Below are 26,140 nucleotides of genomic sequence, written 5' to 3'. Positions count from 1 at the left end.
ATTTCCTTATATTTTTTATTATTCGGAAATAATGCTATTGTCAACTTATACAGTATTTGTACCGTTCATAAAAATCAAGAGCTGTATGTTTATTACCGCCACAAAACCGGGATATAAAGCATTGGTCTTAACTTTTCTTGATATTCTTTAAAACTGCTGTAAAATACTTTCAACACCAGATGCAGTTAAAGTCGGGGCAAACTTTTCCTCCTTTTTTATAGTTGTATATATTTGCATACTTTTAAATTACAAGTCACTTTAATGCTGGTTGAATTGGTTCATAATATTATTCCTTTTGAATGAAAATCAACTGCAAATTAATTGCAATATTGGTATTGGTTTTTTATTGAAAATAGTATGACTGCAAATAAATTTTGTTTAAAATTTACAGTGTATTAAAAAATACAAGTTTTTCGGCATTCAGCGACAGGCAGTGTGAGATACACATCTTTGTCAGGTAGGTAGATACATATGTATGTTATCACCTCTGAAAAAAATTGTGAACATATATGACCACGCCAGTCTTGAAAGACAGCATAATAATAATAAGTTACAAGAAATCATACCTGTGCGTTTGACCATCACTTATGGTGATTTCGCCTTTGATTGCCTCTTTCTCTCTTCGTGTTTGATTCTAAACTAAAGGCAAAGGGTGAAATAATTTTGTACTCGTTTCAAATAACCTGTTTTTCATCGCAGAAATACAATCGGAGGTTTGCCATTGCCTGACGAGAGACGACCGCTGTTAAGAAAACCCCTTTATCTATATTTTTTTGCAATGTTGCTTTGACCAGGGCTTGAATCCAGGCGTTGCGTAGTGGAAGCGCGCACTGCTTACCACCACACCACAGCGGCCGACGCTCTAACATAAATATAAATACGAAAAATGAGTTCAGGTATAACAGTGTAAAATATATATGATTGTGACAATTAGAGTTTTAGCGCGCTTGATTTGATGTTCATCCCACTGTGCGCCCATTGATCAGCGTAAGCTCCACCAGCCTACCAGAAGTGCCGTAACAATATAGCTTCTGCCAGGAATTAAGGACCCATTGGAAATGCAAGAAAGATTTACTGATACCAGTGGTGGATTTGCTAACAACTGATTTGAAAGCTTTACACCTTTAAACGTTTATTCCAAGCGCTAATTTTGCACAGCTGTAAAATCGTTTGGGAACTTCTAAATTTACCTTATAAAACATCGTCTGAGGCCAACTGCATAATACATACTTCTCTAACCGGTGTGGGTGAATTCCGATGTTAAACATCGATAAAGTAATAACAATAATAATAATAATAATAATAATAATAATAATAATAATAATAATAACAATAATAATAATTATAATAATAATGATAATAATATTAATAATATAAGTTGTTAATATAGTTGTAACCCCTTAGCACAAAGCTAAAAAGAAATCGAAAAAGAAAAGATAAATGTATGCATAAAAAAAATATATGTATTTTCAAATGGAACCGAAACCTGAGCTATGAACTCCCACTGATGAAATTCCATGTAGGAAAACCACCTGCCTTAAAAAATCTTACAGCTGGCTAAAAAACATATGTGCGTATGTTAGGGCGGGTAATTTTTTTTTTTACTATGCGTGTATATCATAGGAGGATTCTACATGGAATTCTAAGCAAATTTACGGAGTTGGAGTTTGCCAAATTACGAAAATAGGTTTCGAAGAAAATATGAAAATTAAAATTTTTCACCCTCTGGTGAAAGTTTTACGAACAAAATAAGTGCAGTTATGGATTCCTCATACCAAAAAGCCCTTCCAGCATGTTTTTATACAAAATTTAAACACTTTTTTACGACACTACGACAAATGCTAAGGAACCTATTTTCGCAATTTGGTAAACTCGAAATTGCTTTTAGACCCATGGTTGCTTCGGCAAACTTGCTTAGAATTAGACGTAGAATACTCCAATGTTATACGCCTATAGACGAAAAAAATCTCCCATACAAATTGACCCGCCCTTATATATGTAGGTATACTATTTGTATGGCCATTTCTTTCTCTACGTTTTTGAAACTCTAATACTCTTAACTCAATTGGAAATAGTAATTGGCATGAATAGCCTATGGGGAAATGTATAAAAGCAGAGTCTGCAAAGCTCGTAGCTCTGTTACAAATTAGAAATAAATCAAGAACACTCTACATACACATCATCTCAAAACTAAGTCATCGTGCTTTAAATTTTATTCACATCATTTCTTCAATGCGTAAAATATTGGTATGTGTATTAAAGGTTTTTATATAGAGGCTTGTGAGTTTTGCGAGTTTGAAAGGTCAAACGCAATTTTTAACTAGTATACTCATAATAACTTATTTCATTTGCACGCATACCGTTAGGGACCGCTTTCGAACAAATTCGAAATCTTGCAACTTTGGAAAGTACTCTCACATTATGTTACATGCATCGTCTCAATTGGATTCCACGATGCGGGTTGATTGAAAACAAATTAAAAGTGAATTTCTCCGAGGCGCGTTTTCAACCCTCAATTTCAATTTGAAATAATAGCTGTTTACATGATCATCTTAATTTCAGTTTGTTTTTGTTTAATATGAATTTTGTTCGTTATTTTTATTTGTTTGTTATTGAAGTTTGTTTTTCTTCTTTTCGCTCATTAATATTTCGAAATAAGTACTCTGTGGAGTTGCTTTCGTGAAATTGTGGTAATTTCGTTTCAATGTAACTAAAAATGGGATTCATACTCAATTTCAGGTGACAGGTTATTGTAAAGCCAATTTGCGAATCGTATCGTAATTTCAGCTGAAATTGAGAACAGTGTTGAAATTGCGCAACATGGGCTCCGTGGAAACTGCCTATAAGTAAAGTTTTTTTTTAAACTTGGCCGACAGATTACAAATTGGGCCTTTGTGTATTTACTTTTAAATATAAATTCTACAAAATTTAAAAATATCAGCTGTTGAGAAATTCTTTCAAAAATGTTTCTAAACATCATATGTGTATGTACATATGTTTGTATTTACGTACTTATGTATGTATGTATACGTAATAGTAATTCTAATATGAATCTCAGACATTACAAGCTAATTACAATACATTCGCGCTCAGACTATAGTAACTGTTGGATAGAAATTGCCATTGCTGCCATTAGACGTTTGATAGACTTGCAGTGGGTTTTGCTGTTGTTGTTGCTGCTGCTGCTGCTGCTGCTGCTGATAAACAATTTTGCTTGCATGTTGCACATGTGTTTGCTGCTGTTGTTCCGTCTGTGCCAGTGCCTGCTGCGTATGCAGATGCTGTGTATGATGATTTTGGTTGGACTGATACGTCGCTTGCTTTTGTTCGCCATTACCCAAACGGACACCAACACCGACACCAATGCCATTGTAGCCACTCTGCTTGACATTCCTAACACCCTCAATTGCTTTTGCCTCGTAATTACTGCTATTACCATTCGCATATCCATTGCTGCCACACGAACCTGCTGACCCATCATTGCACAAGCCATTGTTGTTTTTGTATACTTTCGAAAGGCCATTCGTACGACTATTACACATCCCAAAACTACTACGAGTACCGTTACCACTAATTTTTCCGCCCGCTGCTTCACACTTCACACTGACTTTGTCACTGCCATTGCTTATTGCCGTATTGTTGCTGCCATTACTTTGAGTAGCAGCAGTCTTGCCATTGCCAACAGCATTCCATTGCCATTGCTTCAATGGTTCGCCGATTAGTGTAATTTTCACGGGCTTGTAAATGTTTGCGGTTGGCGCGTGTTTTCCTGTGCCAGCGGCTGATGTCTGGGTCAGCGTAGCGGCTGTTGTGGGTGCTGTCGCTGTTGGCTTTTCCCACGCGATTGAAGCACGTCGCGGTGCCATTGCCAACTGTTGATTGTTGTAATTGCTCAGAGTGGTCGATATGATGGTGTGACGTCGTATTTGTTGAGATGCTGCTTCTGTAGCTGCAACTGGGAGATTATTATTGCTGCCATTGCAGTTGTGTTGCAGTTGTTGTTGGTGGTGTGGACAAAGAGTGTGGTTGTTGCTGTTGTTGGCGCTGCTGCATATGCTGTTGTTATTGCAACTAGCTGCGGGATGATAATGCGTCGTGTAGCTGGTGTACTCGGGTTTACTTCTATGTGATTTTCAATGATGGCAAGCGGACACAATGTTGGGGACCAAAAAGAAATGAATAGAGAAGTAGAGATTAGAATGGCGTTATGTTGTTTTATTTACAGTACAATTCGATGTCGTGCAATTTCGTAAACTTATGAAGTGATTTTGGTATTAGTATGAATATAGTGGTATGTATGTATGTATGTGTGTACATATAACTAATCGCATGCTTCTTTTCTAACTTTCGTTTGCACAATTGAATGCTTTCATTGACTAACCAAAAACTTTTCTACAGATGTACCTTTTATAGTATGTAAGTACAATACACATTAGGGTGGTCTAAAATAAATGCATGCGAAGAAGGAAAATCCGAATTTTAATGCTCTCATCCCCTAGGATTGCTCGAAAAAATATACCCCGGTTTTTTAGGTTTAGAGGTCGCTCAACCTGCTCAAAGTAAAACAGCAATTTGTAGAATTGGTACACAAGTATTGAAAATCAATATTTTTCGATCGGAAAACTTTGGTTTTCTTTAGGAGACTGCTCATAATAATACCCGACTGTTTATTAGTTTTTTTAAAACTGGCGCTTTTTTACGGGTCGCCCAATTACACTTTTTTGAGGATTTCAGGGGTGCCAGGGGTGCTATAAAAAGTAGTTAATAATGGAAAATGGTTTAATAAACAAATGGGTTTGTTATTCAAAGTCTCCTGAAGAGAAACAAAGTTTTCCGATCGAAATTTTTTTTTTTGATTTTCAAGAAATCTATACCATTTCTACGAAAACTGGTTTTTCCCAAAAAAAATACGTGGAAAATTTTGAACGACCTTTAAATAGTTTTTGATTAAAAAACTATAAAAATGGGGTATAATTTTTTCAGTATAGAACAATCTTAGTGGGTGAGGGCATTATTATTCCGACTTAGCTTTTTTGGACCACCCTAGTGTACACCCATGCGATGTACTTGGAAGAAGTCAAACAGAATTCTAAAGACTAAGGAGCGGCTAGACTTCCCACTGACGACAATTGGAAATATCAAGTGAAGCCAAGTAATACCCCACCTGATCTTTCATTGCTACAAGCATCGTATACTTTCAGAGCGGTGGCGTTTCTCTCCATACGTACGACATATCCAAGCCAGAGTAGCCGTGTATTTTAAATCGCTTCACAACGTCTATATCGCTGAAAAACACATACGGCTCATCTTTAAATTGTCTGCGGTGTTCGCCGTCACCAATGCGTGAAAGCCCGTCAGTTTTCGTGGAACTTTTCTCTCGAAAACCCCATCAGATATTTTTGCCTAATCTAATATCAAGAAATCAGCACGGCTGTAAGAAGGAAAAGTCCACAGAGGGAGCTTTTCTTTTGTTAGAGGATCTTGATTTTATGGCCGTTAATCCTGTAATTCGTCAAGGAATCAGTAATCTTTTGAATTGTCGGACAGTGGTGTGTGAGAGGGGTGATCTCAAGGGAGGCGAACTGAGGCACTCCACAAGGAGCCGTCCTCAGCTCCGGCCGGACGTAATATTAGAGCTAGACGGGTGGAAGAAGGGACTTCGATTCAATAGCAACACGTGCAATTTCTTTGCTTGACGGGGTGGGAGCATGATATCTTCTTTGGCACTCTGCTCCCTTTGGAAGTTCGCGACTTAGCTAACCTGGCGTTTCCTAGCTGAAGAATATTGCGGACCCCAGAATTGGCAATTTTCTAAAGCTCGCAAAAAGTGCATTATGATTAAGATCTTAAATCATGCGTCCATATCCTTGACAACACTAGCGACCAGCGATTGGTTTGCCTGGTAATCAGGTTATCTAATTAAAAATTATTATTCTCTAGTGTATGTAATTTTTGTAAACTGATAAAAAAATATAACCACATACATATAGTAAACACCCTGCAAACCAAATATCCCGAAATCTTAACGATATCTTTAGGAGTATCTCATTTCTTTAACGATTTTTTTACGAATCTTCAAAGCAGATTATATAAAGTGGTTGACACGAACTCGTAAAGAAATTTCTGTACGAAAAATAAAGAAAATTCTGAAAAAATTCTGCAAGAAATTCTTCACATAGCAGCATTATTTTCATTGCTTTTCTGATTTTCTTCATAAATTTCGTAAAAGAATCGAAGTGGGCATAGTTTGTGTCATATTAGAAAATTCGGCAAAAAAATCGTATGAGATCATTACGAATTCTTTAAAGTTTCTCTACAACTCAGAATACTCCGAAATTATGGTTTGCAGGGCAGATGGCCCAATATACGTATATAGGTGCAAACACCCACTATCAAATTTTAGTGGCTCACACACTTGGTGCTGCATAAAAAGTTTTCGGTCGTTGTACGCCTCTATCTTAAGCGATTTACTAACATTTAATCAAATAATTTTGTAAGTGAACAAACTAAGTACTTGTGTATCTGCCAACACAGACCGTATGCAGGTCCTATGCGTTATTTTTGAATACTTATATATAAAAAAAAAAACGTTCTAAGCATTCAGTTGCGCAAATTCAATAAATCAAAATACTTTACCATAAAATGTTTCTTGTTATTTTTTTGTTAGTGGCATGAAGGCATTACCTCACAAGTCTATTAAATTGCCGCATGCAATTAAAAAAGTTTCAACAGAGTTTTAAAGAATTTTTTGTGTGTTTCACATTTTTAATAATATATAGTTTTATTATCTAATTAGGATACTACGATCATTGCATTTATGTTAATAATTAAAAATAATTTGAAAAGCAATTTTTAAAATTTGTTATAAGATTCATAAATAAAATTGACAAAGCTATGGGGCTTGCTAATGTTAGCGGTCATTTCAAGCTATGTATACTCGTAAACCTATTTATATACAATACCATAATATACAATATAATTTTTAATACATTTCAAAGTGTTATTTTCCATTTCAATTTAATTTGATTTACATTTTTCATTCCACTTTTCTTGTAGAATGCGAGATTTTCGATATAAAAATGTTTTTACTTCACAAAATTTCAACATAGTAACAAGAAACGTCTTAGCACTTTTTGTTTAGAATGCAAAAATCCTGCGTTTTAAAACAAATTTAAGTTATTATAATAAAGCATTAAAAGCTAAAGTGCTGAGGCTGGGCTTGCTTAAATTCCTCACTTTGCTATACCGGATCAATCGTTTTTTCAGTAGTTTTAGTTTAAAGACTGGTCTTAAATTCCGCTTGAATTTGTTTCTAAATAAATAAATTATAATATCAATTACCATTTTTTTACATAAACATTAGTTGAATCTTATCAAAAATATTTGCGAGCAAACTGTAGATATTCTGTTATTCGTTTTAGCTTGTTTTTTTTTTTTGATATACATTAGGGCGGGTAAAATTTTTTCTCTACTTCGTTTCGCCGACTGACGTATTCTACTGGCAATTCATGGAAACGTAGCTTTTAAGGGGTTTCGAGTCTGCTTATTTTTAATTTTTAGTTATTATCTAATTCATAACCAATTTATTTTTCTTAACTAGCTTCAGTTCAATTAAATCGATGCGATAAGCAACATATTTTTGCAAAATGGGTATCAAACTAAGGTGGCTTAAGAAAGATTTATTTCCAAACAAAATTTTGAAGGGTGCCGCCACCTGTTTAGAAAATTTAATTAAATTAAATTTATATGGTAAATGAAATGTTTCTATATGAGTTTCAAAATAAAGTGATTTCGAAAGCTTAATTTGGGAAATATTTCTAAGGAATTGATAAGATAAATGAAACATCACAATAAATATCTGTGTCAAGCAAAAGTGTTACAACAAAGCTTTATTTTTAAATATGTTTGAAGAGTTTTGTTCTTACCTAGACCTGTTTTTGCCTATGGATTCGTAAGTAGCAACAAAAAATCTATAAAAAATGGCCGCACTTAAACTGTTCCATTTTTTTTTTAACTTTGTTATATTCTTATTTTCGCCAGCATTCGTTACTTCGCCACGACACGAAATTAATGCGGACAGTGATAAATTCTTTCCTTTGAAAAATTCGTCCAATTGCTCGTGCGCAAAATCCACATACACACATTAAAAAAAAAAAATTACAAAATATGTATAAAAAAAAACTAATCGATTAGGAATTAAGAACTAAAATTAGAAATAAGGAGGCTCGAAATCTATTTTAGAGCTATGTTTCAATGGACTTTTTTGATCAGAATTGTCGCCGAGGCAAAGTCGGTTATGTTTGTTAAGAACAAATCGACCCGCCCTAGTGTACATATTTTGTTTTAGTATTGCTAGTATTATGTACATACAATGTATGTATTTTTTCTTATCAAAAATGTACAATCATATTTCGATTAAATTTTGTTAATTTCATTTATATTGTCTTTACCTTCATCCAAAAATAAGTCATACTTATTTCAAATTGCTTGTTAATTTTTTTTTTCTTAAGTGCTACTTTAATAAACATAGCTTACTTTGGTTTTAAATTAACTATAATAAAACTTAAAAAAAAAAAATATTTCATATAAGAGCAAAGACACTGTAATCGAAAAAAATGTAAGCGAAATTCTTTTCAACTATTCATCAGTGTGTCCTTGTAGTGAACAGCAATAACTAATTTGAAATAAATTTTCGTTAAAAGATGAATAACTCACTCAGTTTTCAACCGATGTTTGAAAATAAACATTCGTTTTACTCGCTATTGAATAGTCTTGTGGTAAATTCAGAGTTGGTATAGCTGCTTCATAAAATAGTGTCAAAATGCATTGCCAAAATTTAATCAAGACGTACATCATTCGAGAGGTCTAATGGTGATTTCGTTTCTACCAAAAAATGTCGCCTTTTAATTGCGCCTTACTCTTTTCGTTTTCAGTTATAAAATAAAGGCAAAGGGTGAGAAAATTTTGTGTTCGTTTCTTAAAATGTCACCCTATTGTAAGGCAAAAAAGCACATTCCTTGCGCTTTGAAGCTTTGTCAGGGGTGATGGTTGCCCTTAAAATAAGATAGTTGCTTAAAACGATAATTTTATGAATTACGTGAGCTAACGGACACGGACAAGTAGGCAAAAATATGCCCTTTTACAAGGTTGAGTGTAACATCTAACACATTTTACACCGGGAAAGGGCCACATTTTTTGGCAGAAAAGAAATTACAATACGGTAACCGGTGAGAAAAGGAACAGCGGTTGTTAGGCGTTTTAAGGGCGCAAAGGTATGCAAATCAAGCTTTTGGAGGTGTTCGGCTGATTTCATATTTCGATTCTTGTTTTACTCGATAAGATCTTGCCAGCGCTTGCCGGGTACTTTGGAATGTATAATTTGTTAAAAATCTGAATAAATATCTAAAAAATAAATTGAAATAATTCAAACAAAATAAACTTATACTTGGTGTTCATTTAATTTGTAAAGCTCATCTTTTTTTGTATACATATTTTTTTTTTACTAAGTATTAACTCATTTTAATTTCCTTATATTTCTAAATAGGTAGTGACTAACAAATTAATTTGTGTTCTATTAGCTTTAAAGACAAGATGAACAATTGTCAATACATGAATAGGTTATATGTAGTATACAAATAATGTTAATGGCGCATAAAACCATAACAGCCATGATAAGATCACAAAACAGTACCTGTTCTTCGCCAAAGCGTAGTCTATAAGTTTTAACCAGTTGACACAATTCAGTAGAATGTTTTGGTGCGTTATTGTGTAATAATGTGCAAGTAGGTGTATGGAGAAATGTATGCATGTGTTTGTGTGTGTATGTGTGCGTTAACATAATGCATATTTTTTATTTGAATATATTATTATTATTATTATTTTTTAAATATAATAATTCCCGAAACCCATTTAAAAAAGGCAGCATGAAAGAGAAATTTATGAGATTAGCTATTTTTATGAAGCAATATACATACTTTTATAAGGAAGTGTGAAAGTAAGAAAAAAGGTTGGAAAAAATTTCATGTAAATAGTGTACATATACATATACGCTCTGTAACTAAGTATAGGTACATACATATCTACGAATATAGGTTTACATAACTATTCAATTATGCAAAGAAATTTTGAAATTAGAAAAAAATTAATTATTTCTGGAACGTGGCCTAACTGAAGTATGTACTACATAATTAAACAAGCACGTTAATTAATTCCCCTCTTCCCAACTCCTACAAACCATTGTATATTTTTATACTACATTCATTGGTTGTTAGTATTGTTTTTTTTTTGTCTTTCTAATTTCACGAAATTTCGCAAAAACAAATTGCTTAAGGCAAAATTCGTTGTAGATAGTGAAAGAAACAAAAGATGTTCGTCGCAAGCAAATCGCTTACATTGCGCACACGTAAATGGAGCCAATTGGCCCAGCCATGGCGGTATGCAACTAGGCCGCGATAATAGTGATGATGCATGTAGTTGCTGCAGTTTGTGTTGTAGCATGTCAAAATATTGCACGAAAGCTGTCTGCAATTTGCAGCCAAACAACGCCAACTATGCAAATCGGCGCAACTGCGCGTGAAGCGCAACAACGTTGCACATGCAAATGCAACAAGCCGTTGCAAGGTGCTATCGATGCGACTAAGGCACGATCGCCAGCCATCATAGTCAACAGCTACACCAACACCAACACCAACACCGATGCCGCTTTGGCTACTTGGCGCTGTGATGCCGTTTAGGCAACCGATTACAATGCCACCGAAGTTGTCTTTGAAATGTTGCAATTTGCGGTGAATTATAGTGAAGAAGCGCCGTGCAGCTGCTGGAAAGGATGCGATTAGTATCTGACTGGAGGCAAAATGTTTTGTGGGTATTTTAGTTTTAAGATAATTGAAGTATTGTAAAGCTTTTCGCTTGCAATAACAAGCGAGTCGGAATAGTAGTGGGTTTTCGTGGTGTTGCATAGAGACGCTGTTGGGAGGAAATTCAGTAATAAATTTAGTTAAAGAAAATAAAGTTGAGTTGTACTTAAGAACTAAGAATAAATTAAATAAAGAGAGATTAATTAAAATCGGTTTTGATATTTTTACAAATGGTATTAGAATAAACCTTACCTTGACAATCCCTCCGGACCATATGAATAAGGTCGTGTCTGTTGGCATATCAAAAAACACGGATGAAAAGAATTAACCAATTAAGATGAGATTTCATGAGAGTTTATTAAAAAAAAAATGTAAAATATAATTTCTTTTTATACCTATTGGGTACATACCCTATCTGTTTGTGTTGCTGTATTTATGCATTCCTTTGTGGTGTCACTACTGATTTCCGGCCTTTTCAACTCCAAACTTTCAATTTTATTTTTTTGTAAACGTATTGTGCGTTCACGATCTTCGACCTCACCCTAGTGTTGTTGCGTGATTGAAATTTTATACAAAAATATTTTAGAACTTCAGATAAGAAAACGTAGATATTTGTTAAGCTAATATTAAGAAAAAAACAATCATAACATAGTTTCAAAGTAAAAATTAGGCAAACAGTTACTGATGTGAATTATGTGAGTGAGATTGTTCGTACGGTTGTGTAAAAGGAGATTTTTTAATTGGTTTAAAAAAAATAATTTAGTTTTTTCCTCCTAACATCGGAAGCATTGGCAAAAATGCAGCTTGTGCCTAGGTTGTTAGGGGAAATCCCATACGGACAGCGGCACTTATCGGAGACGAGGAGATTTTCTTAATCTGCTATGAAGTTTCTTGATATATTTATCTTTGAAGCCAGGCACCATATACATAAATATAAGTATGTGTGACATCCCTGTTTGCAAGCCCAGATTCTATGGACTTTCTTTGCAACTTTGTTGATTGCCATTGGTTTCGGTATGTATTTAGTGAACTAGTGGAATTTTCTACAACTCGGTATCGCGCTAGTTAGCTAATGCGTTTTTGAACCGAATTCTGAGATAGGGCTTTGTTCAATCAAATTCTGTGGTAGGGCGTTTTTCAACCAAATTCTGAAATAGGGCGTTCTTGAAAAGTTTTCTGAGACAGGGCGTTTTCGAACTGGCTGCCAAGATAGGTCGATCGTCCGCTCAGGTTTCGATATGTAAATAGCATTACGTATTTCCATACTAAAGTCATCCATTTCCATAAGAAAAGCGCAACACACAAAAATATCTCTTAAACTCCAGTCGCTTACCAACTATTTATCAGGAGCAACTTATACAATCCATCATAAGCAGCAACTTACTGACTAAGTATTTGCATACCTAAATTTTATTGTTGTAGAATTAACTTCATACTCTAATTTTTCTTCTCTTTCATCTCTTGCTTATAGTGATACCTTGCTATGCAAATGACTAAAATTCGATACATATCCCATACAAAATGTATGAAAATATTAGGTGATACAAACGTAGAACTACTTTGCCTTTAAGAACTTCGGTACTCAAACCATGAAAAAAGTCACCTTTATCATAAAATAAGTTTTATTAAAGGGTATGGTGTTCAAAAATATTAGCACAAGGCTATCATGAAATTTCATGATCGTAAGTAGTAATTTGGTTGTCAAGATATTCACAATTCGTACCACCTTTTTTTGTATTTACATAAGGGTTAAAGTTGAGATTTGGGTCTTATTCACAATGCTGTATGTGGGCTGCTTTGAATTTGAATATAGTGGCTATATAAATAGTAACTCCCTACAAAACTCTGGCCGGACCGTTTGTAGAAAGGTAACACTCTCTCTACCCGGCCAGTAGACAATAATTAAAAGAAATGTTCGTACAGTTTTTTAAGTAAAATTGTGGTTTGTTTTTATAAATGCAATATTTAAATCAGTTTGTAAAGAACTTTGCTGTCTAAAGCTCGGAACACTTTGACGACTGCAACTTCACGACGTAACGACAGCGACATCATTTTGTCGACAAATGTCGCCTTGAAGCCAGCTTCTTAAACATTTTGAAGACCTCAGCGACATAGCAAACAGCCGATTTTAAAGTTTGACATTTTGGTATATTTATTTCACAAATTGTGTATTTTTATTTAAGTAAATAAGAAAAACATGAACAATCAAGAATATGTGATTAATTTTGCGACAATTTAATTTTGCAGCACTACATCTACTCATTGTCGCCGGCAAAATTAGAAATAGATTTAATTTGGCGACGTCGACAATTGCAGTCCTGCAGCCAAGATGTCGTGCTGTCGTCAAAATAAGTGTGCCCGTAAGAACGTGTGTATTTAAAATTTGACAGATGCTGCTTGTCGCTTGCTGTCGTCAAAGTGTTCCGAGCTTAACTCTTGAATGATTCCCTTTATAAGGTTGTTACATCCTTGCCAAAAATATGTTTTCAAGGACTTTCTCACTTGGGTGTTTCACTTTTACAGCTAACGCAGAAACTTTTGTAGGCAACCCCGCAAAGTTGTTGCAGACCAGTGGTTTTCTTAGCGATGATAACTAACCCTTCCTTAAGAGAGTATGTTTGTCTGGAGCCAAGACTTTGCATGCTAAATGCTGTTCATTGTTGAAATAATCTGATGATGCCATTATATTTATTAAAGAGTATGTAATAAGAAATGCGAACACGAAATATATTTAAAGTTCTTATTACAAATTTTATTTTTTCTCTAACCAATTATTTTTTCATTTTTTCATTTGACTACAAAAAGTATCCACAGGAAAGATTTTGTAAAAATTTAAATAAACAAGTAAATTTCTTAACAAGTAATGTCCTACATACTTCCCCCTCCAGAGACTTTGCTAAGGTTGAAGTCTCGATCTAAAGCGTACATGACGTGGAATGCGACTTCCAAAATTGGGATATACTATAACAGGAACTGAACGAGGGTCTTCACAAATATCAGTATTGAACATAAATGCTGGCTTGAGTCGATCGATTGATATTGATTTGGTGGAATCATTCATTTTGATGTTGAAAACTTTGTCATTTCTGCTCAGAACCAGATAAGGACCATCATATGGTGGTTGAAGAGATTTTTTAATAGAATCTTGACGCACGTATACGTGAGTGCATGAAGCAAGATCTTTGTGGACGAAAACAGAACGATTTGATTTATGCTTAACTTCAATTGGACGTAACGAGTTCATTGAAGATTTCAGTTGCTTGACAAAGTCATCTGAAGGAGACAAATCGCTAGTGTTATTAAAAAAATCACAAGGAAGCTTTAAAGAAGTTCCATAAACAAGTTCAGCAGGACTAGCGTTTACATCCTCACGTAAACTTGATCGAAGACCAAGCAGCACAATTGGTAACACTTCCATCCAGCTATTAGTATTGTGACACATCAAAGCAGTCTTCAGCGAACGATGCCACCGTTCAATCATGCCATTGGCACAAGGATGATATGGCGTAGTGCGTATTCGTTGAGAACCAAGAAGCTGTGCAAGTTCTTTAAATAAATTTGACTCAAATTGACGACCCTGATCCGTTGTAATCCTGGAAGGAACTCCAAAACGAGATATCCATCCGTGAAATAAAGCGTCCGCTACTGAGTGTGCACTTGCGTCTACTATGGGAAACGCTTCTGGCCAGCGGGTGAATCGATCAATACAAGTTAAAATATACGAATACCCACGCGAGGAAGGCAATGGTCCGACTAGATCAATGTTAATGTGCGAGAAGCGTGAACTTGGAGAATCATAGCTACCTACAGCGCTGTGATTGTGTCGATAAATTTTTGAACGTTGACAAATGCTACAAGCTTTAGACCATATTTTAATGTCCCTTTTTAAATTTGGCCATACGAAACGTTGTAAAATCATTCGAGTTGTTGAATTTGCTCCTGGATGAGACATATTGTGTACATTCTTAAAAATTTCTCCGCGAAAATAATTTGGAATAAAGGGTCTTGCAGTTGATGTGGAAATGTCACAAAATATGGGTCTCGATGTCGATGGAATTGTTAAAGTTCTAAGAATTAAAGATGAAGAACTTGGATTTTCTATTAAAGCTTTTAATTCTGCATCTCCTTCTTGCGCTTTTGCCAATTCTTCATAATCGATGAGGTTTGGCAAATCTATAGTGGAGATCCGAGAGAGAGTATCTGCCGTAACGTTCTCATTCCCTTTAATATGACGTATATCCGTGGAAAACTGTGACAGAAAGTCAAGTTGACGGAATTGACGAGGTGAAGCCTTTTCAGGTTTTTGTTTAAAAGCGAAAGTAAGAGGCTTATGATCCGTGTAGATTATAAAATTTCGACCTTCTAGCATGTATCGAAAATGCTTCACCGTAAGATATACCGCAAGTAGTTCTTTATCATAAGTACTATAGCGTTTTTGAGTATCATTCAGCTTCAAAGAATAGAATCCAAGTGGTTTCCAAACTTCACCAACTTTTTGTTGAAGAACCCCACCAATTGCTAAATCGGACGCATCGACCATAACGGATATCGGTACCAAATCGGTAGGATGAGCCAACAGCGTACATCGGGACAATTCGTTCTTACATTTTTGAAATGCAGATTGAGCTTCAGGTGTCCATTCGATTAGAGATCTGTCGTTCTTCTTATTACCTTTCTGATAAATAAGAAGTGGGATTTGCATCTCCGCCGCGTTCGGTAAAAATCTTCGGTAAAAATTTAACATCGCAGTAAAACGTCGCATCTCCTTGACAGTTTTCGGTTGCGGGAAGTTTAAGATTGCATCGACTTTCTCAGGAATTGGTTGAATGCCTTCGGCGGAAACTAAGTGGCCAAGAAATATTACTTTGTCTTGTCCAAAATGACATTTCGAAACATTAACAGTTAGACCATATGTCTGTAAGCGATTAAATAATTGCTCAAGATCAATTAAATGCTGCTCTAGAGATTCGGATGCGATTAGAACATCGTCGAGATAAGGGAAACAAAAGTTTAGCCCCCGAAGAACATCATGCATAAACCGCTGAAATGTTTGAGCGGCGTTACATAAACCAAAGGTCATAAATTGAAATTCAAATAAACCGAATGGCGTAATAATTGCGGTTTTTTTGAACATCGGCTGGAGCAACCGGAATTTGATTATAGGCACGAACTAAGTCGATAGTTGAAAAAATAGTTTTTCCTGAAAGCCCATAAGCAAAATCATAGATGTGCGGAATGGGATAACGGTCAGGAACAGTCTGTGCATTAAGACGACGATAATCCCCGCAAGGACGCCATTCACCATTTTTCTTTAAGACCATATGCAACGGACTGGACCAGGAGCTTTTCGATGGACGACAAAGTCCTTGATCCATCATAAACTGAAATTCTCGTTTTGCAATTTCGAGTTTATCAGGTGCTAAACGACGAGGTCTCGAAAATATCGCTGGACCTTTTGTCTCAATAACATGTTCAACGCTATGAGGGACTTTTTTCTGATGTGACGATGGGTTAGTTAACTCCGGATATCGAGATAAAAGTTTATGAAAAATCGTTGTACTAACAAGCGTCTTAACTGCTGGCAATTCATTTGCTGTGCGTAACTTACCAGCAGAACGTAGGCCTGTTTCGGAATCTATTAAACATCCTTCTTTTAAATCAACTAGTAGGCCAAAGTGTTTTAAAAAATCCGCGCCGATTATAGCGCTGTTAACATCAGCAATAATGAACTCCCAAGCAAACGAACGGCGTAGACTAAAAGTGGGAGCTATTAGTTGAGTGCCAAACGTGTTTATAGGTGTGCCATTAGCAGCAAACAGCTTGTATTTATCGGGCTTTTTGGATGATATTGCTGTTGACGGTAGTACTGACACATCTGCACCAGTGTCTATCAGGAAGTTTATGCGTGTGAGCTTATCGAAGATATGTAGGCGATTAATTGTAGAGTTCCGGCCACTAGTTTCATCTAGTGACCGGCCGGCGAGTTTCCCTGGCGACGTTGCTTGAAGGTGCAGGGTTGTCGACAATTCCGAGCTTTAGGTCCAAATCGACGATGATAATAGCACCATTCTGATGTATTCGCAGCTGACTCAGCTTTGTAACATCCACGAGAACTCGATCGACTCCTGTGTTGAAAGCGTTTTTTCTGAAGGTTACTTACTGCTGTGCTTAAAGTTGAAATTTGTTGTTGAAGATCCATTAGTTCAGGAAAAGATTGTACAGCAGCCACTGTTGATTGAGGTGCTGATATGGCTTGGATTTTATCCGCCATAACTGCGAGTTTATCAAGAGCTTCGGAAGATGTTGCTAACACAGCTTGTGTTTGTGAAGGCAGTCGTTGAAGCCACATATTACGTAGAAAGTCTTCACTGACACCACCATGAGAGAGACCACGCATCTCCCGTAGAAGGCAACTGTGTTTCTTGTCCCCTGCGTCCAAATCGTTCAATAACTTCTGAATTCTTTTCTCCTCCGATATAGAGAAATGATCGACGAGACGTTGTTTCAACTGCGTATAAACATTCTGAGGTCGAGCCAAAATAATGTCGCTCACCTGACTTAAAAGATCAGGCTCCAATTCAGGAAGAATAGTGAAATATTTCGTTTTCTCAGCCACGATTCCATGGTGTTCAAACTGTGCTTCGATCTGGGCAAACCAAACCAGCGGGTTTTCTCTCCAAAATTTCGGAACGCGAAGATGAACGGCTGATGATGAAGCATTCACAACGCTTGAAGCGGCAGCAAATGTATTACCAACTGAGGCTGATTCCTGCGATGAGGTGGCATTATCTCTGGAGCGCGTATTTGGCATCGTGTACTCGATCACGTCGGGGTCACCAATTGTAATAAGAAATGCGAACACGAAATATATTTAAAGTTCTTATTACAAATTTTATTTTTTCTCTAACCAATTATTTTTTCATTTTTTCATTTGACTACAAAAAGTATCCACAGGAAAGATTTTGTAAAAATTTAAATAAACAAGTAAATTTCTTAACAAGTAATGTCCTACAAGTATTTAAACCTAAAATATGAGAAGGAATTCAATAGCATCTCATTCAGATTTATCCAAGAGGTTTCCTAAAGGATACTAAACTCACAGGAATGTGTCCAACATTAATCACATTACCAGTAGCATCTCAAAAAATTCTCCTCTCCTTCACTGCACATCGAACACTTTTGCCACTGCATTCCGATAAAACTACGAATACATATTGCTCCATGTCTATGTAAATACGATAATGACCAGGCGTATTTGGTGCGTTGTTTTAAGGCATATACGAGTAAGTGTAAAAACATTTATTTACATGCTTTTTATGCAATTAAAAATTAGGTACAAGTATATATATGTTTTTACAAAAATAGATTACTAAAAGTGTAATTATGTTTGTTTGTACAGAAAAACGAATGGAATTCAAAATCTCAAAAAAACAAAAGAAATTAATTTAAGGAACTGAACATGATAGGAATCTGTTTAAACGCTATCTTGTCGCACGTACATACATATGTACATTTGTAAAAATTACCTTAGTTTTAATTAAATTTTTGCAGTTAATGTATTGGAAGTCTTTATTTGGGCTATGTGAAAATGTTAAACTTTTACGGGAACTGACTAAAAGGATCTCAATCAGAAAGTTTTATAAAGTTTTTTTTTTTTTATTCAACTTTTTTAGTAACATGGTAAGTATGTATGCCTTCACATAGAAATAACGTAAACAGAAAATACTCATTGTGTTGCCGTCTCTCAAAAGAAAGGTATTTAGTAGACTTTTAAGAAGAACTTAAATTGAAAGCATAGTCTCCCATTTTATCATTGTCAGATTAAATCAGAACATAACAACGGAAACGAATTAAAACGTGCAAATACCTGAAGGTAAACCACCTGTCTTCGTAGATCGGCTAACTCCACCATGGGGTCATCTGTGTTCGACGATGTTAAGCTGGCCAAGTCCATGTCGTCCAGTAGTTTGCTATCTAAGCCACAGGCAGCGAAGAGTTGTCCATTGTCGGTGTCGAATGGGTTGAAAGTATCCGTCTAAATAAAGAAAGGTAATGCATTTATACATCATTTTAGTAAATGTATGTAATTGTAAATATCTATATATATGTAAACATATTTAAAACAGAAGAGTTCTATAAGTTTTAAGTGGGTGAAGAATAAACAAGTGATAACGAATAGTGTTAGGATGAGTTGATGGGTATCATATTTACTACCAGGTAAATTAAGACTTATTTGTGTATGTACTAGTAATAACCATTTATATATATTTTATTTATATTTCCTATTTTTAGAGAGTCTATTACAAATCGTGACCTTAGCAGAATAATATGCTGGGATTTAACATATACGCACCACATTCAGGCACATCCAACAATCAGTTGATTGTGTGCTATTTTCGTGAGTTTGCAAAGGCTTTCTTTCAATGACAACCCGCAGTGCGGATTTCATTTAATGGCACGAAATGTCGGTCACTATTACATACGTCTATAAATGTAATGGAAATGTCTATTTATAAATGTGAGGCAAGAAACAAAACGAGCACTCATACATAGAATCTGCCATAAAGTTACATAAAAAGTATTTTAAATGCAATATCATATGTATGTACAGCAGAATTGTAATGGGATTTTTTCTAAAGCCTAGCTTATAGCTACAAAAAAACTCGGTAGTCGAGCATATACCTGAGAAAATGGAATCAAGGATTTTTCAAAAACTTCTCGCAAAGTATCAATGTGGGATTTGACCAAGAAGCTCAACAACAAATCGAATTTTCGCTATTAAACAGTCCATGAAAAAGTGTTGTGAGCATAATATTCATTTAAAAATGCTTTTCATTGATTTAAAGCAACCTGGAGCTGCTAATAATAATAAAATATTGGCGCTTGCACATATGTTAGTGTTTGGCCGAACTTCTTCTCCGATTTGTGGCGTGCGCCTTGATGTTGTGTCACAAAGTGGGTCCCCTACAGTTTTACGCCGACTCCGAACGGCGATTGTATTTTTATAAGAAGCTTCATGGCAGAAATACACTCGAAGGTTTGCCATTGACTACCGAGGGACGACCGCCGTTAAGAAAAAACCTTTATATATATATATATGTTTTGATGTTGCTTTGACCAGGGCTTGAACCCAGGCGCAGCGGAGTGGAAGCGCGCATTGCTTACCACTACATCACAGCGGCCGAGCAGCTAATAGAGGAAGAAAATATAATTCCATTCATCAAAGCACAGTAAACAAGTTGGTTGGACTCATAGTAAGGATGAAATCTACGAGAGCACAAAAGAAAGTTGTAGACACAAAAGCTTTCAAAACTAAAGCAAAGGGTATACGACGATAAAGATGGTCGGACGAGCTGGAAGAGGATATGAAAAGTGTGAAGATGAGGAACTGAAGAAGGGTAGCGAGCGATCGAGTCCAATGTGCAGCAGGCCGAGGCTCACTAAGAGTTATAGGCCGAAAAAATTATGATGATCGTGAGGACCGCCAGTTAGTGTCGAAATTCGACCGATTTTATAGCTTTTTAAACAATTTATTTCCCTTGTCGCTTAATGGCTGATAATTTCTACATAAACCAAGTTATTTTTAATTTTTTCCTAGTCAGACAAATGACCCGAGACTGAAACATGTTCCAACAAATTTTGAAACCATTAAAACGCTCCTCGAAGAAGCATAGAAAAGAAACAAAAATATGAAGAAAAGCGAAATGTAAAATATAACAACTATCCACAAAAATATACCAAAATGAAACAAACAATTAAAATAAATAAGTTAGTAGTAAAAACAAATATTTTTAAAGCAATCTATCTAAATGTGAACAAAATCGGATTGTAAATACCGGATTACCAAATATATCGCTTCCAGCGCTAACTATCGGCAAAATTTTCACTGGAGTTATTCCTTTTTATGTACGTTCCTAATATGAATGAAAGCGGACTATAAATAAGGGGTTTTTCAAATATCTCGACTCCTGCGCCACCTATCCGATTTTCGTATTGCATTGTCATCGGGTTCCGAGCCAATTGTGAAGTTTCAAATTCTCAAGGAAATCCGGAAGTTGATCAAAAATTGATTGCAAGATATGTCCCAAACAAACTTACTTATATACCTATATTTATACGGACCAAGTTAAATAAAAGCTTGTAAAAATAAGTTCACGTGGACCAATCGTTCTCGTTCGCTTAAGAACATTCGGTCTTGGCCAGACCAGAGGCTCTTATTGGAGGAGTTCCTAATTTCGATTGATGCTCCTTTGAACTTCTTTGAATTAGGAACTGGTGTACTAAGATGCTGTTGTCTGGCCAATGACAGTGAAGCGTACAGAATTTGATTATGGGTACACTATGAAAATATTAATTTTGGACTTCGATTTTCTATCGATTCTTTTTCTTGAGAGAAATGAAGGAGACAAAGTTATATGCAAATATTCTGAAATTTTGCTATTCATAAGGAGGCACACGGTGTCAAACCGAGGGTATCGATATGGTACGCATTTATAGTATCGCTGTAAAAATATTGGTTAACGATTAGTATCGGTATAAAAATACTCGATATTCCCAATATCGATACCAAAATCAAAAAATTAAATCAGAATATTAACCTCGTTTTCTAACAAAGAAGGTACACTTTGCACTTTAATTAGTGTTTGCTTATGCAGAGGTTAGTGAGCTAAATGACATCACCGAAGGCGCGGTATTGCTTTACACATAAATTACAAAATATAATTATTTGAAGTATATTGCAGAATATATTATTAATAACATTAACTTTGTAATGTTCGTTGGTTTTAAAACTATGGAGTAAAAAGTATCGGTACCGAATGCCAAAAGTATCGATATGGTATGGTACCTTACCGAAATTCGTGTCCCTATGCACACGTTTTTACCAAGTCATATTTTGTGAGTGGTGCTTTAAAAAAGAATAGCTTTTAAAGTTTAGAATCATCTTCATAGCTACCTAGTCTTAGCTTTGAATACGTTCAAAGACTACATACTAACTATAAACGTGGACAATTTTTACAAGTGAACATCTGTCACCTCTAAATTTTTTTATTTTTATTTCAAGCAATTTTTTTCTTACATTTTCAAAAAAAAATTCTTCCATAATCGACATATTTACAATATAAACTCAATGCCATGATACAATAATTTTTAAACGCACAATGTTGCCACTGTAACGATATTGAACTAGGTTTTCATTTATTATTTTATGTACTATATATTTTTTTTTTACTCAGCAATGCACGACCGTTTCGCACAAACAAATTTGCGCTTGAGAACTTAACGGAACACAATATAAACTCAATTTATAATGAAAATTATTTGAAATGTTTTGAAAATTTTCATACTTTCTTTGCTTCATTTTACCAACGGCAAAAACGTAGATTTTTTGTTTAGTAAATTGGTAACATAAAAAATACGAAACACGATCTCTGTCAGATAGCTAACAAGGCGTCTAAAAAGAATAAGAAGAAGAGGATGTGAAACTACCTTCAAAAAGTCATTGCATCCTGCTCAATATGTCAAGCAAAAGGAGTTTACAGCAAACATTTCGATCAAGCGTACTATGTAACAGGAATTAGTTTATGAACGTACCCTCATCAAATGATCTTCGTCCTTTTGATTTATTCATGAAATGTCAAAAGTGTATGTATGGATTTCGAAATCAAAATGCGGTGCAGAATTTTAAATGAAAACCAGCAGCGTGGTAAAACCAAAATTTTTTTACATGCAAATAGAAAAGACAAAACCAAATTTAATGTTCAAAAAGTTATATCGCTAGCTTAGAGTGCAAAGTTGCTAAGCCCATTTTTTTTATTTTACAGAAGAGGAAAAAACTTCTTATAGCCATTTCCTAGCAAAACTCCACACGAATAAGAAGGATTCGCTCCTTATTAAAAGATTTTGTATTATTTCGGATTTTGTCGGATTTTCGGTGCCTCTTTTGGACTTTAGCAAATTTTTCTTTCATTGAATATAAACGAGAAAAAATAAAACAAGTGCCTTTTGAAGCGATGCATTTTTAATATCCTTGCTTCCTATATATATTAAAATATGAGTTTTCATAAAAAGTGGACCTAGCAAATTTTCACTCTAGCCTAGCGATTGATGTTTTATACATATACAAGTGTAATATGAATACAATAATCTTATGTACATACAAAAGGGTAAACAAACTAATAAATTTTGCAATATCACTGACAATAATTCAGTCCAAAAACTAAACACAAAATACCTGTAGATTTTAGTCACACGTAGAAATGAGTAACGAGAAATTGTATTTGAATGAAAAGTTGAAAAATATATTAAAAAAAAAATACAGTCTAAATTCGGACGAACCGATCATTAAATACCCTGTGCACGTATTAAATATAGTTTTTCACCGTTACATGGTAAGCAGTGTGGTTTTACCCCTATTTCTAACAATTTCGATAGTATGTTCAGTTATATTTAATGAGATAAATTTATATAGGTACAAGTGGGCGTTACCACGCCCATTTTCTAAAATTCTGTAATAATGTTATTTGTTTTTAAAGGATTGTTGTGAGCAAATTAGTGTACTTAAATTTCGAAATATCTAAGTTTCAAGCATTTCTTAAATTTACCGTTATATAAAAAGTGGGTTTAATTTTAGTCCGATTTCAATAATTTTCAAGGTTTTGCTTTTATGTGGCAAGTACAATAATTATACCGAGTTTGATAAAAATTTATCGAACGGTTACCGAGATACACATATCGAACACCGTCTTCAAAAGAGACATAACTCAAAGTTACCCGTTCGTCAGAAAATGCTAAAAACTATTTCTTAACTCATGCTAATCATATGGGCAAGGAAGACTTTACCTTATGCCAAATGCCAAATTTTGAGTTGTATCACTTTTGAAGATCGTATGCGATATGTAGTCCGATATGTAGTCCGTACCACGCCCGTTTTAAAAAAATTTGTTATTAACTTTTTTTTTGCTAAATAGTTATTACAAACATAAATTTTGAATAAATTAGCGTCAGTATACTATACTCATTTATCGAAGATTTCGTACTTCCCCAAATAACCGTTTTATGGGATGTGGGCTTGGTTATTGGTCGATTTTAAAAATCGCAGTCATTTGGTATGAAATAATACTGATAAGCTACCATCATAAATGTAGAAACAAAAGGTCAGGCCAACCCAAAAAAATATGTAAGTGTATTGGGGCGGGTAAATTTTTTCGACTATTCGCGTATAGGATATTTAGCAGGATTTTTGCCAAATTGCGAAAATAGGTTTTGAAGAAATTGTGAACATTACAAAAATGCATTTTGTACTTAGCATTAATGAGCTTTAGTTGATCATATTTACTAAATTTTAAACACCTTGCGTGTAATTTTGCTCTACGCTACAAATCTGGTATGCAAATTAAAAAGGCAGTGTTTAATTTTATCACATGCTGTGTAAATTTGCACACATTAGGAGAGGAAAATGGTTACCTCTCTTTTTATGCAAAAATTTAAACAACATTTTTTTAGAGCAATTTAATAAATCAAATAAATTTTAAACATTTTATGTGTAAATTGTAAAAATTTGAACGTTGAGTGTTTAGAATTCAACAAACAAATTTGGAATTTGTTCTACGCCTCACATATGGCAAGTAAAAGTAAACAAGCAGTGTTTAATTGAATTAACATGGTGTGCAAAATTGCATTTATTAAGGGAGGAAACTGGATGCCTCTCTTAATATGCGCAAATTTTAGCAATTTTTTTAGAGTCTACAGCAAAATGCTAAGAAACTTATTTTCACAATTTGGCAGCTCCAAATTGATTTCAGACTATTGGTTTCTTCAGAAAATTTGCTTAGAATTGCACGTGGAATCCTTCTGTGCTATACGCACATAGTCGAAAAAATCTCCCATACAAATGTGTATACTGATTTGCTACTTCCTGAGGAAATCTAAAACTGTAGTTTCCATTGTCTCCACGGTTCATCCTTCGTTCAAATAACTAATGGACAATATAGATGTAGGTTTATTATAAGTTTTTCCTTCTTTTAAAATGCAGAAGCGATACCACGAACTCTTAAAGTGAGGAATATTGCATTCTAAGTTGTTCACAAGTAATTTTTTATTAATCACATTGGGAAACAACGCGGTTGACCTGCCCTATATGTATGTACATATTCATATTCATACTCATATATGTATGTATATAAATAAATAGGTATTTCCATATATATATATACATAAGTACGTAGACATCTTTCAAATAACATAAACACCCACCTCCTGTAGAATGCGTCGTAGCCGCAACAGCTGCTTCTTAAATTGCAGCACGTCCTGAATCATTGCATTGCGAAATGATTTATCATACAGCATTAGGTCGTCCGATGAACTGTGCGAATCGCGATAAAGTTGCGAGTAATGATGTTGAAAGTGCTTTTGATGATGGAAATTACTACTGGTCGGTTGTGAAGCATTCGTCAAAGACGTGGAAGCGTTTGATGCGCGCGAGGCGGCAGCACTACGTCGCAGGCTATGTGTTGATTTGGAGCTATCAGAATCTGCGCCGCCGCCAGATGTTCCAGCAGCACCAGCATTCGCCGATAGACCACTGGCATTAGCAGCAGGGTACTGTTGTTGTTGTAGACGCGAGCGGTTAAGTAGACGTGTTGCACGAGCAGGCAAATGAGCGCTAAAATGAGCAAAAGAAATAGAGAGCTGTTTAGTTTATAGGAAACAGAGTAAAATTTAGTTAACTAGAAAAATAAAGACTTAATTTTAAGGAGTTCTACTATATTCATTCTCAAACTAAAAAGGCACTTCGTACAAACATATTTTACTTCTACAAATTCTAATATTTCTTCTCTGTCACTTCGCTTGCACCTCAGATATGTGGCGTTCGCGTGCGGCGCACTAGTTGACAACACCGTTGCAGCTGCACAGTGACACCAACAATTGCACGATGCAGCACGTAACGTTGACGTCGACTTGTTTGCTGTTATTGCTCTTGGCATTGCAACAGCAACAGTTGGGGAAGTTCGCCTTGAACTTTGTTGCTTATGCGGATGGGTGGCGTGAGGCAGGTATGATTTATATACGCCACGCGGAGAGTATGACACACGCGAAGGTGTGTGAGGGGTAGTACTTTGTGTTGCATACTGTATGTACTGTTGTGTACTGCCACATGTGGCATGCTTTATTGTGATTGGTGACGAAGTACGGGGTGCGGGCGGCGGTCTGGCAGCCGTCAAAAAAATATTCTCTGATGTTTTCAAATCGGTACGAACGCGTCTTGCACCAATCGGTGATTGCTG

The 26,140-nt window shown here is 35.2% G+C and overlaps 1 protein-coding gene across 1 annotated transcript in view; it reads right to left on the bottom strand.

The window, feature by feature from the left end:
* Positions 1 to 963: 963 nt before the first annotated feature.
* The window catches only part of LOC118746559 (protein kinase 4-like), a 25,681-nt gene continuing 504 nt past the window's right edge, over positions 964 to 26,140 (bottom strand). The window contains exons 2-8 of the mRNA XM_036480403.1: positions 25,710 to 26,137; positions 25,110 to 25,518; positions 22,449 to 22,469; positions 18,724 to 18,891; positions 11,267 to 11,398; positions 11,109 to 11,146; positions 964 to 4,122 (exon numbers count right to left, since the gene is read on the bottom strand). Coding sequence (XP_036336296.1) covers positions 3,090 to 4,122; positions 11,109 to 11,146; positions 11,267 to 11,398; positions 18,724 to 18,891; positions 22,449 to 22,469; positions 25,110 to 25,518; positions 25,710 to 26,137 — 2,229 coding nt within the window. The 3' untranslated portion in view covers positions 964 to 3,089. The remainder of the gene's footprint in view (positions 4,123 to 11,108; positions 11,147 to 11,266; positions 11,399 to 18,723; positions 18,892 to 22,448; positions 22,470 to 25,109; positions 25,519 to 25,709; positions 26,138 to 26,140) is intronic.

The sequence above is a fragment of the Rhagoletis pomonella genome, unplaced genomic scaffold (genome assembly GCF_013731165.1).
Source record: "Rhagoletis pomonella isolate Grant_MI unplaced genomic scaffold, Rhpom_1.0 Rhpom_scaffold_00010, whole genome shotgun sequence".
Taxonomy (NCBI): domain Eukaryota; kingdom Metazoa; phylum Arthropoda; class Insecta; order Diptera; family Tephritidae; genus Rhagoletis; species Rhagoletis pomonella.
The sequence above is the reverse complement of the archived record's forward strand: the minus strand, read 5'-3'. Positions and strand labels throughout refer to the sequence as shown.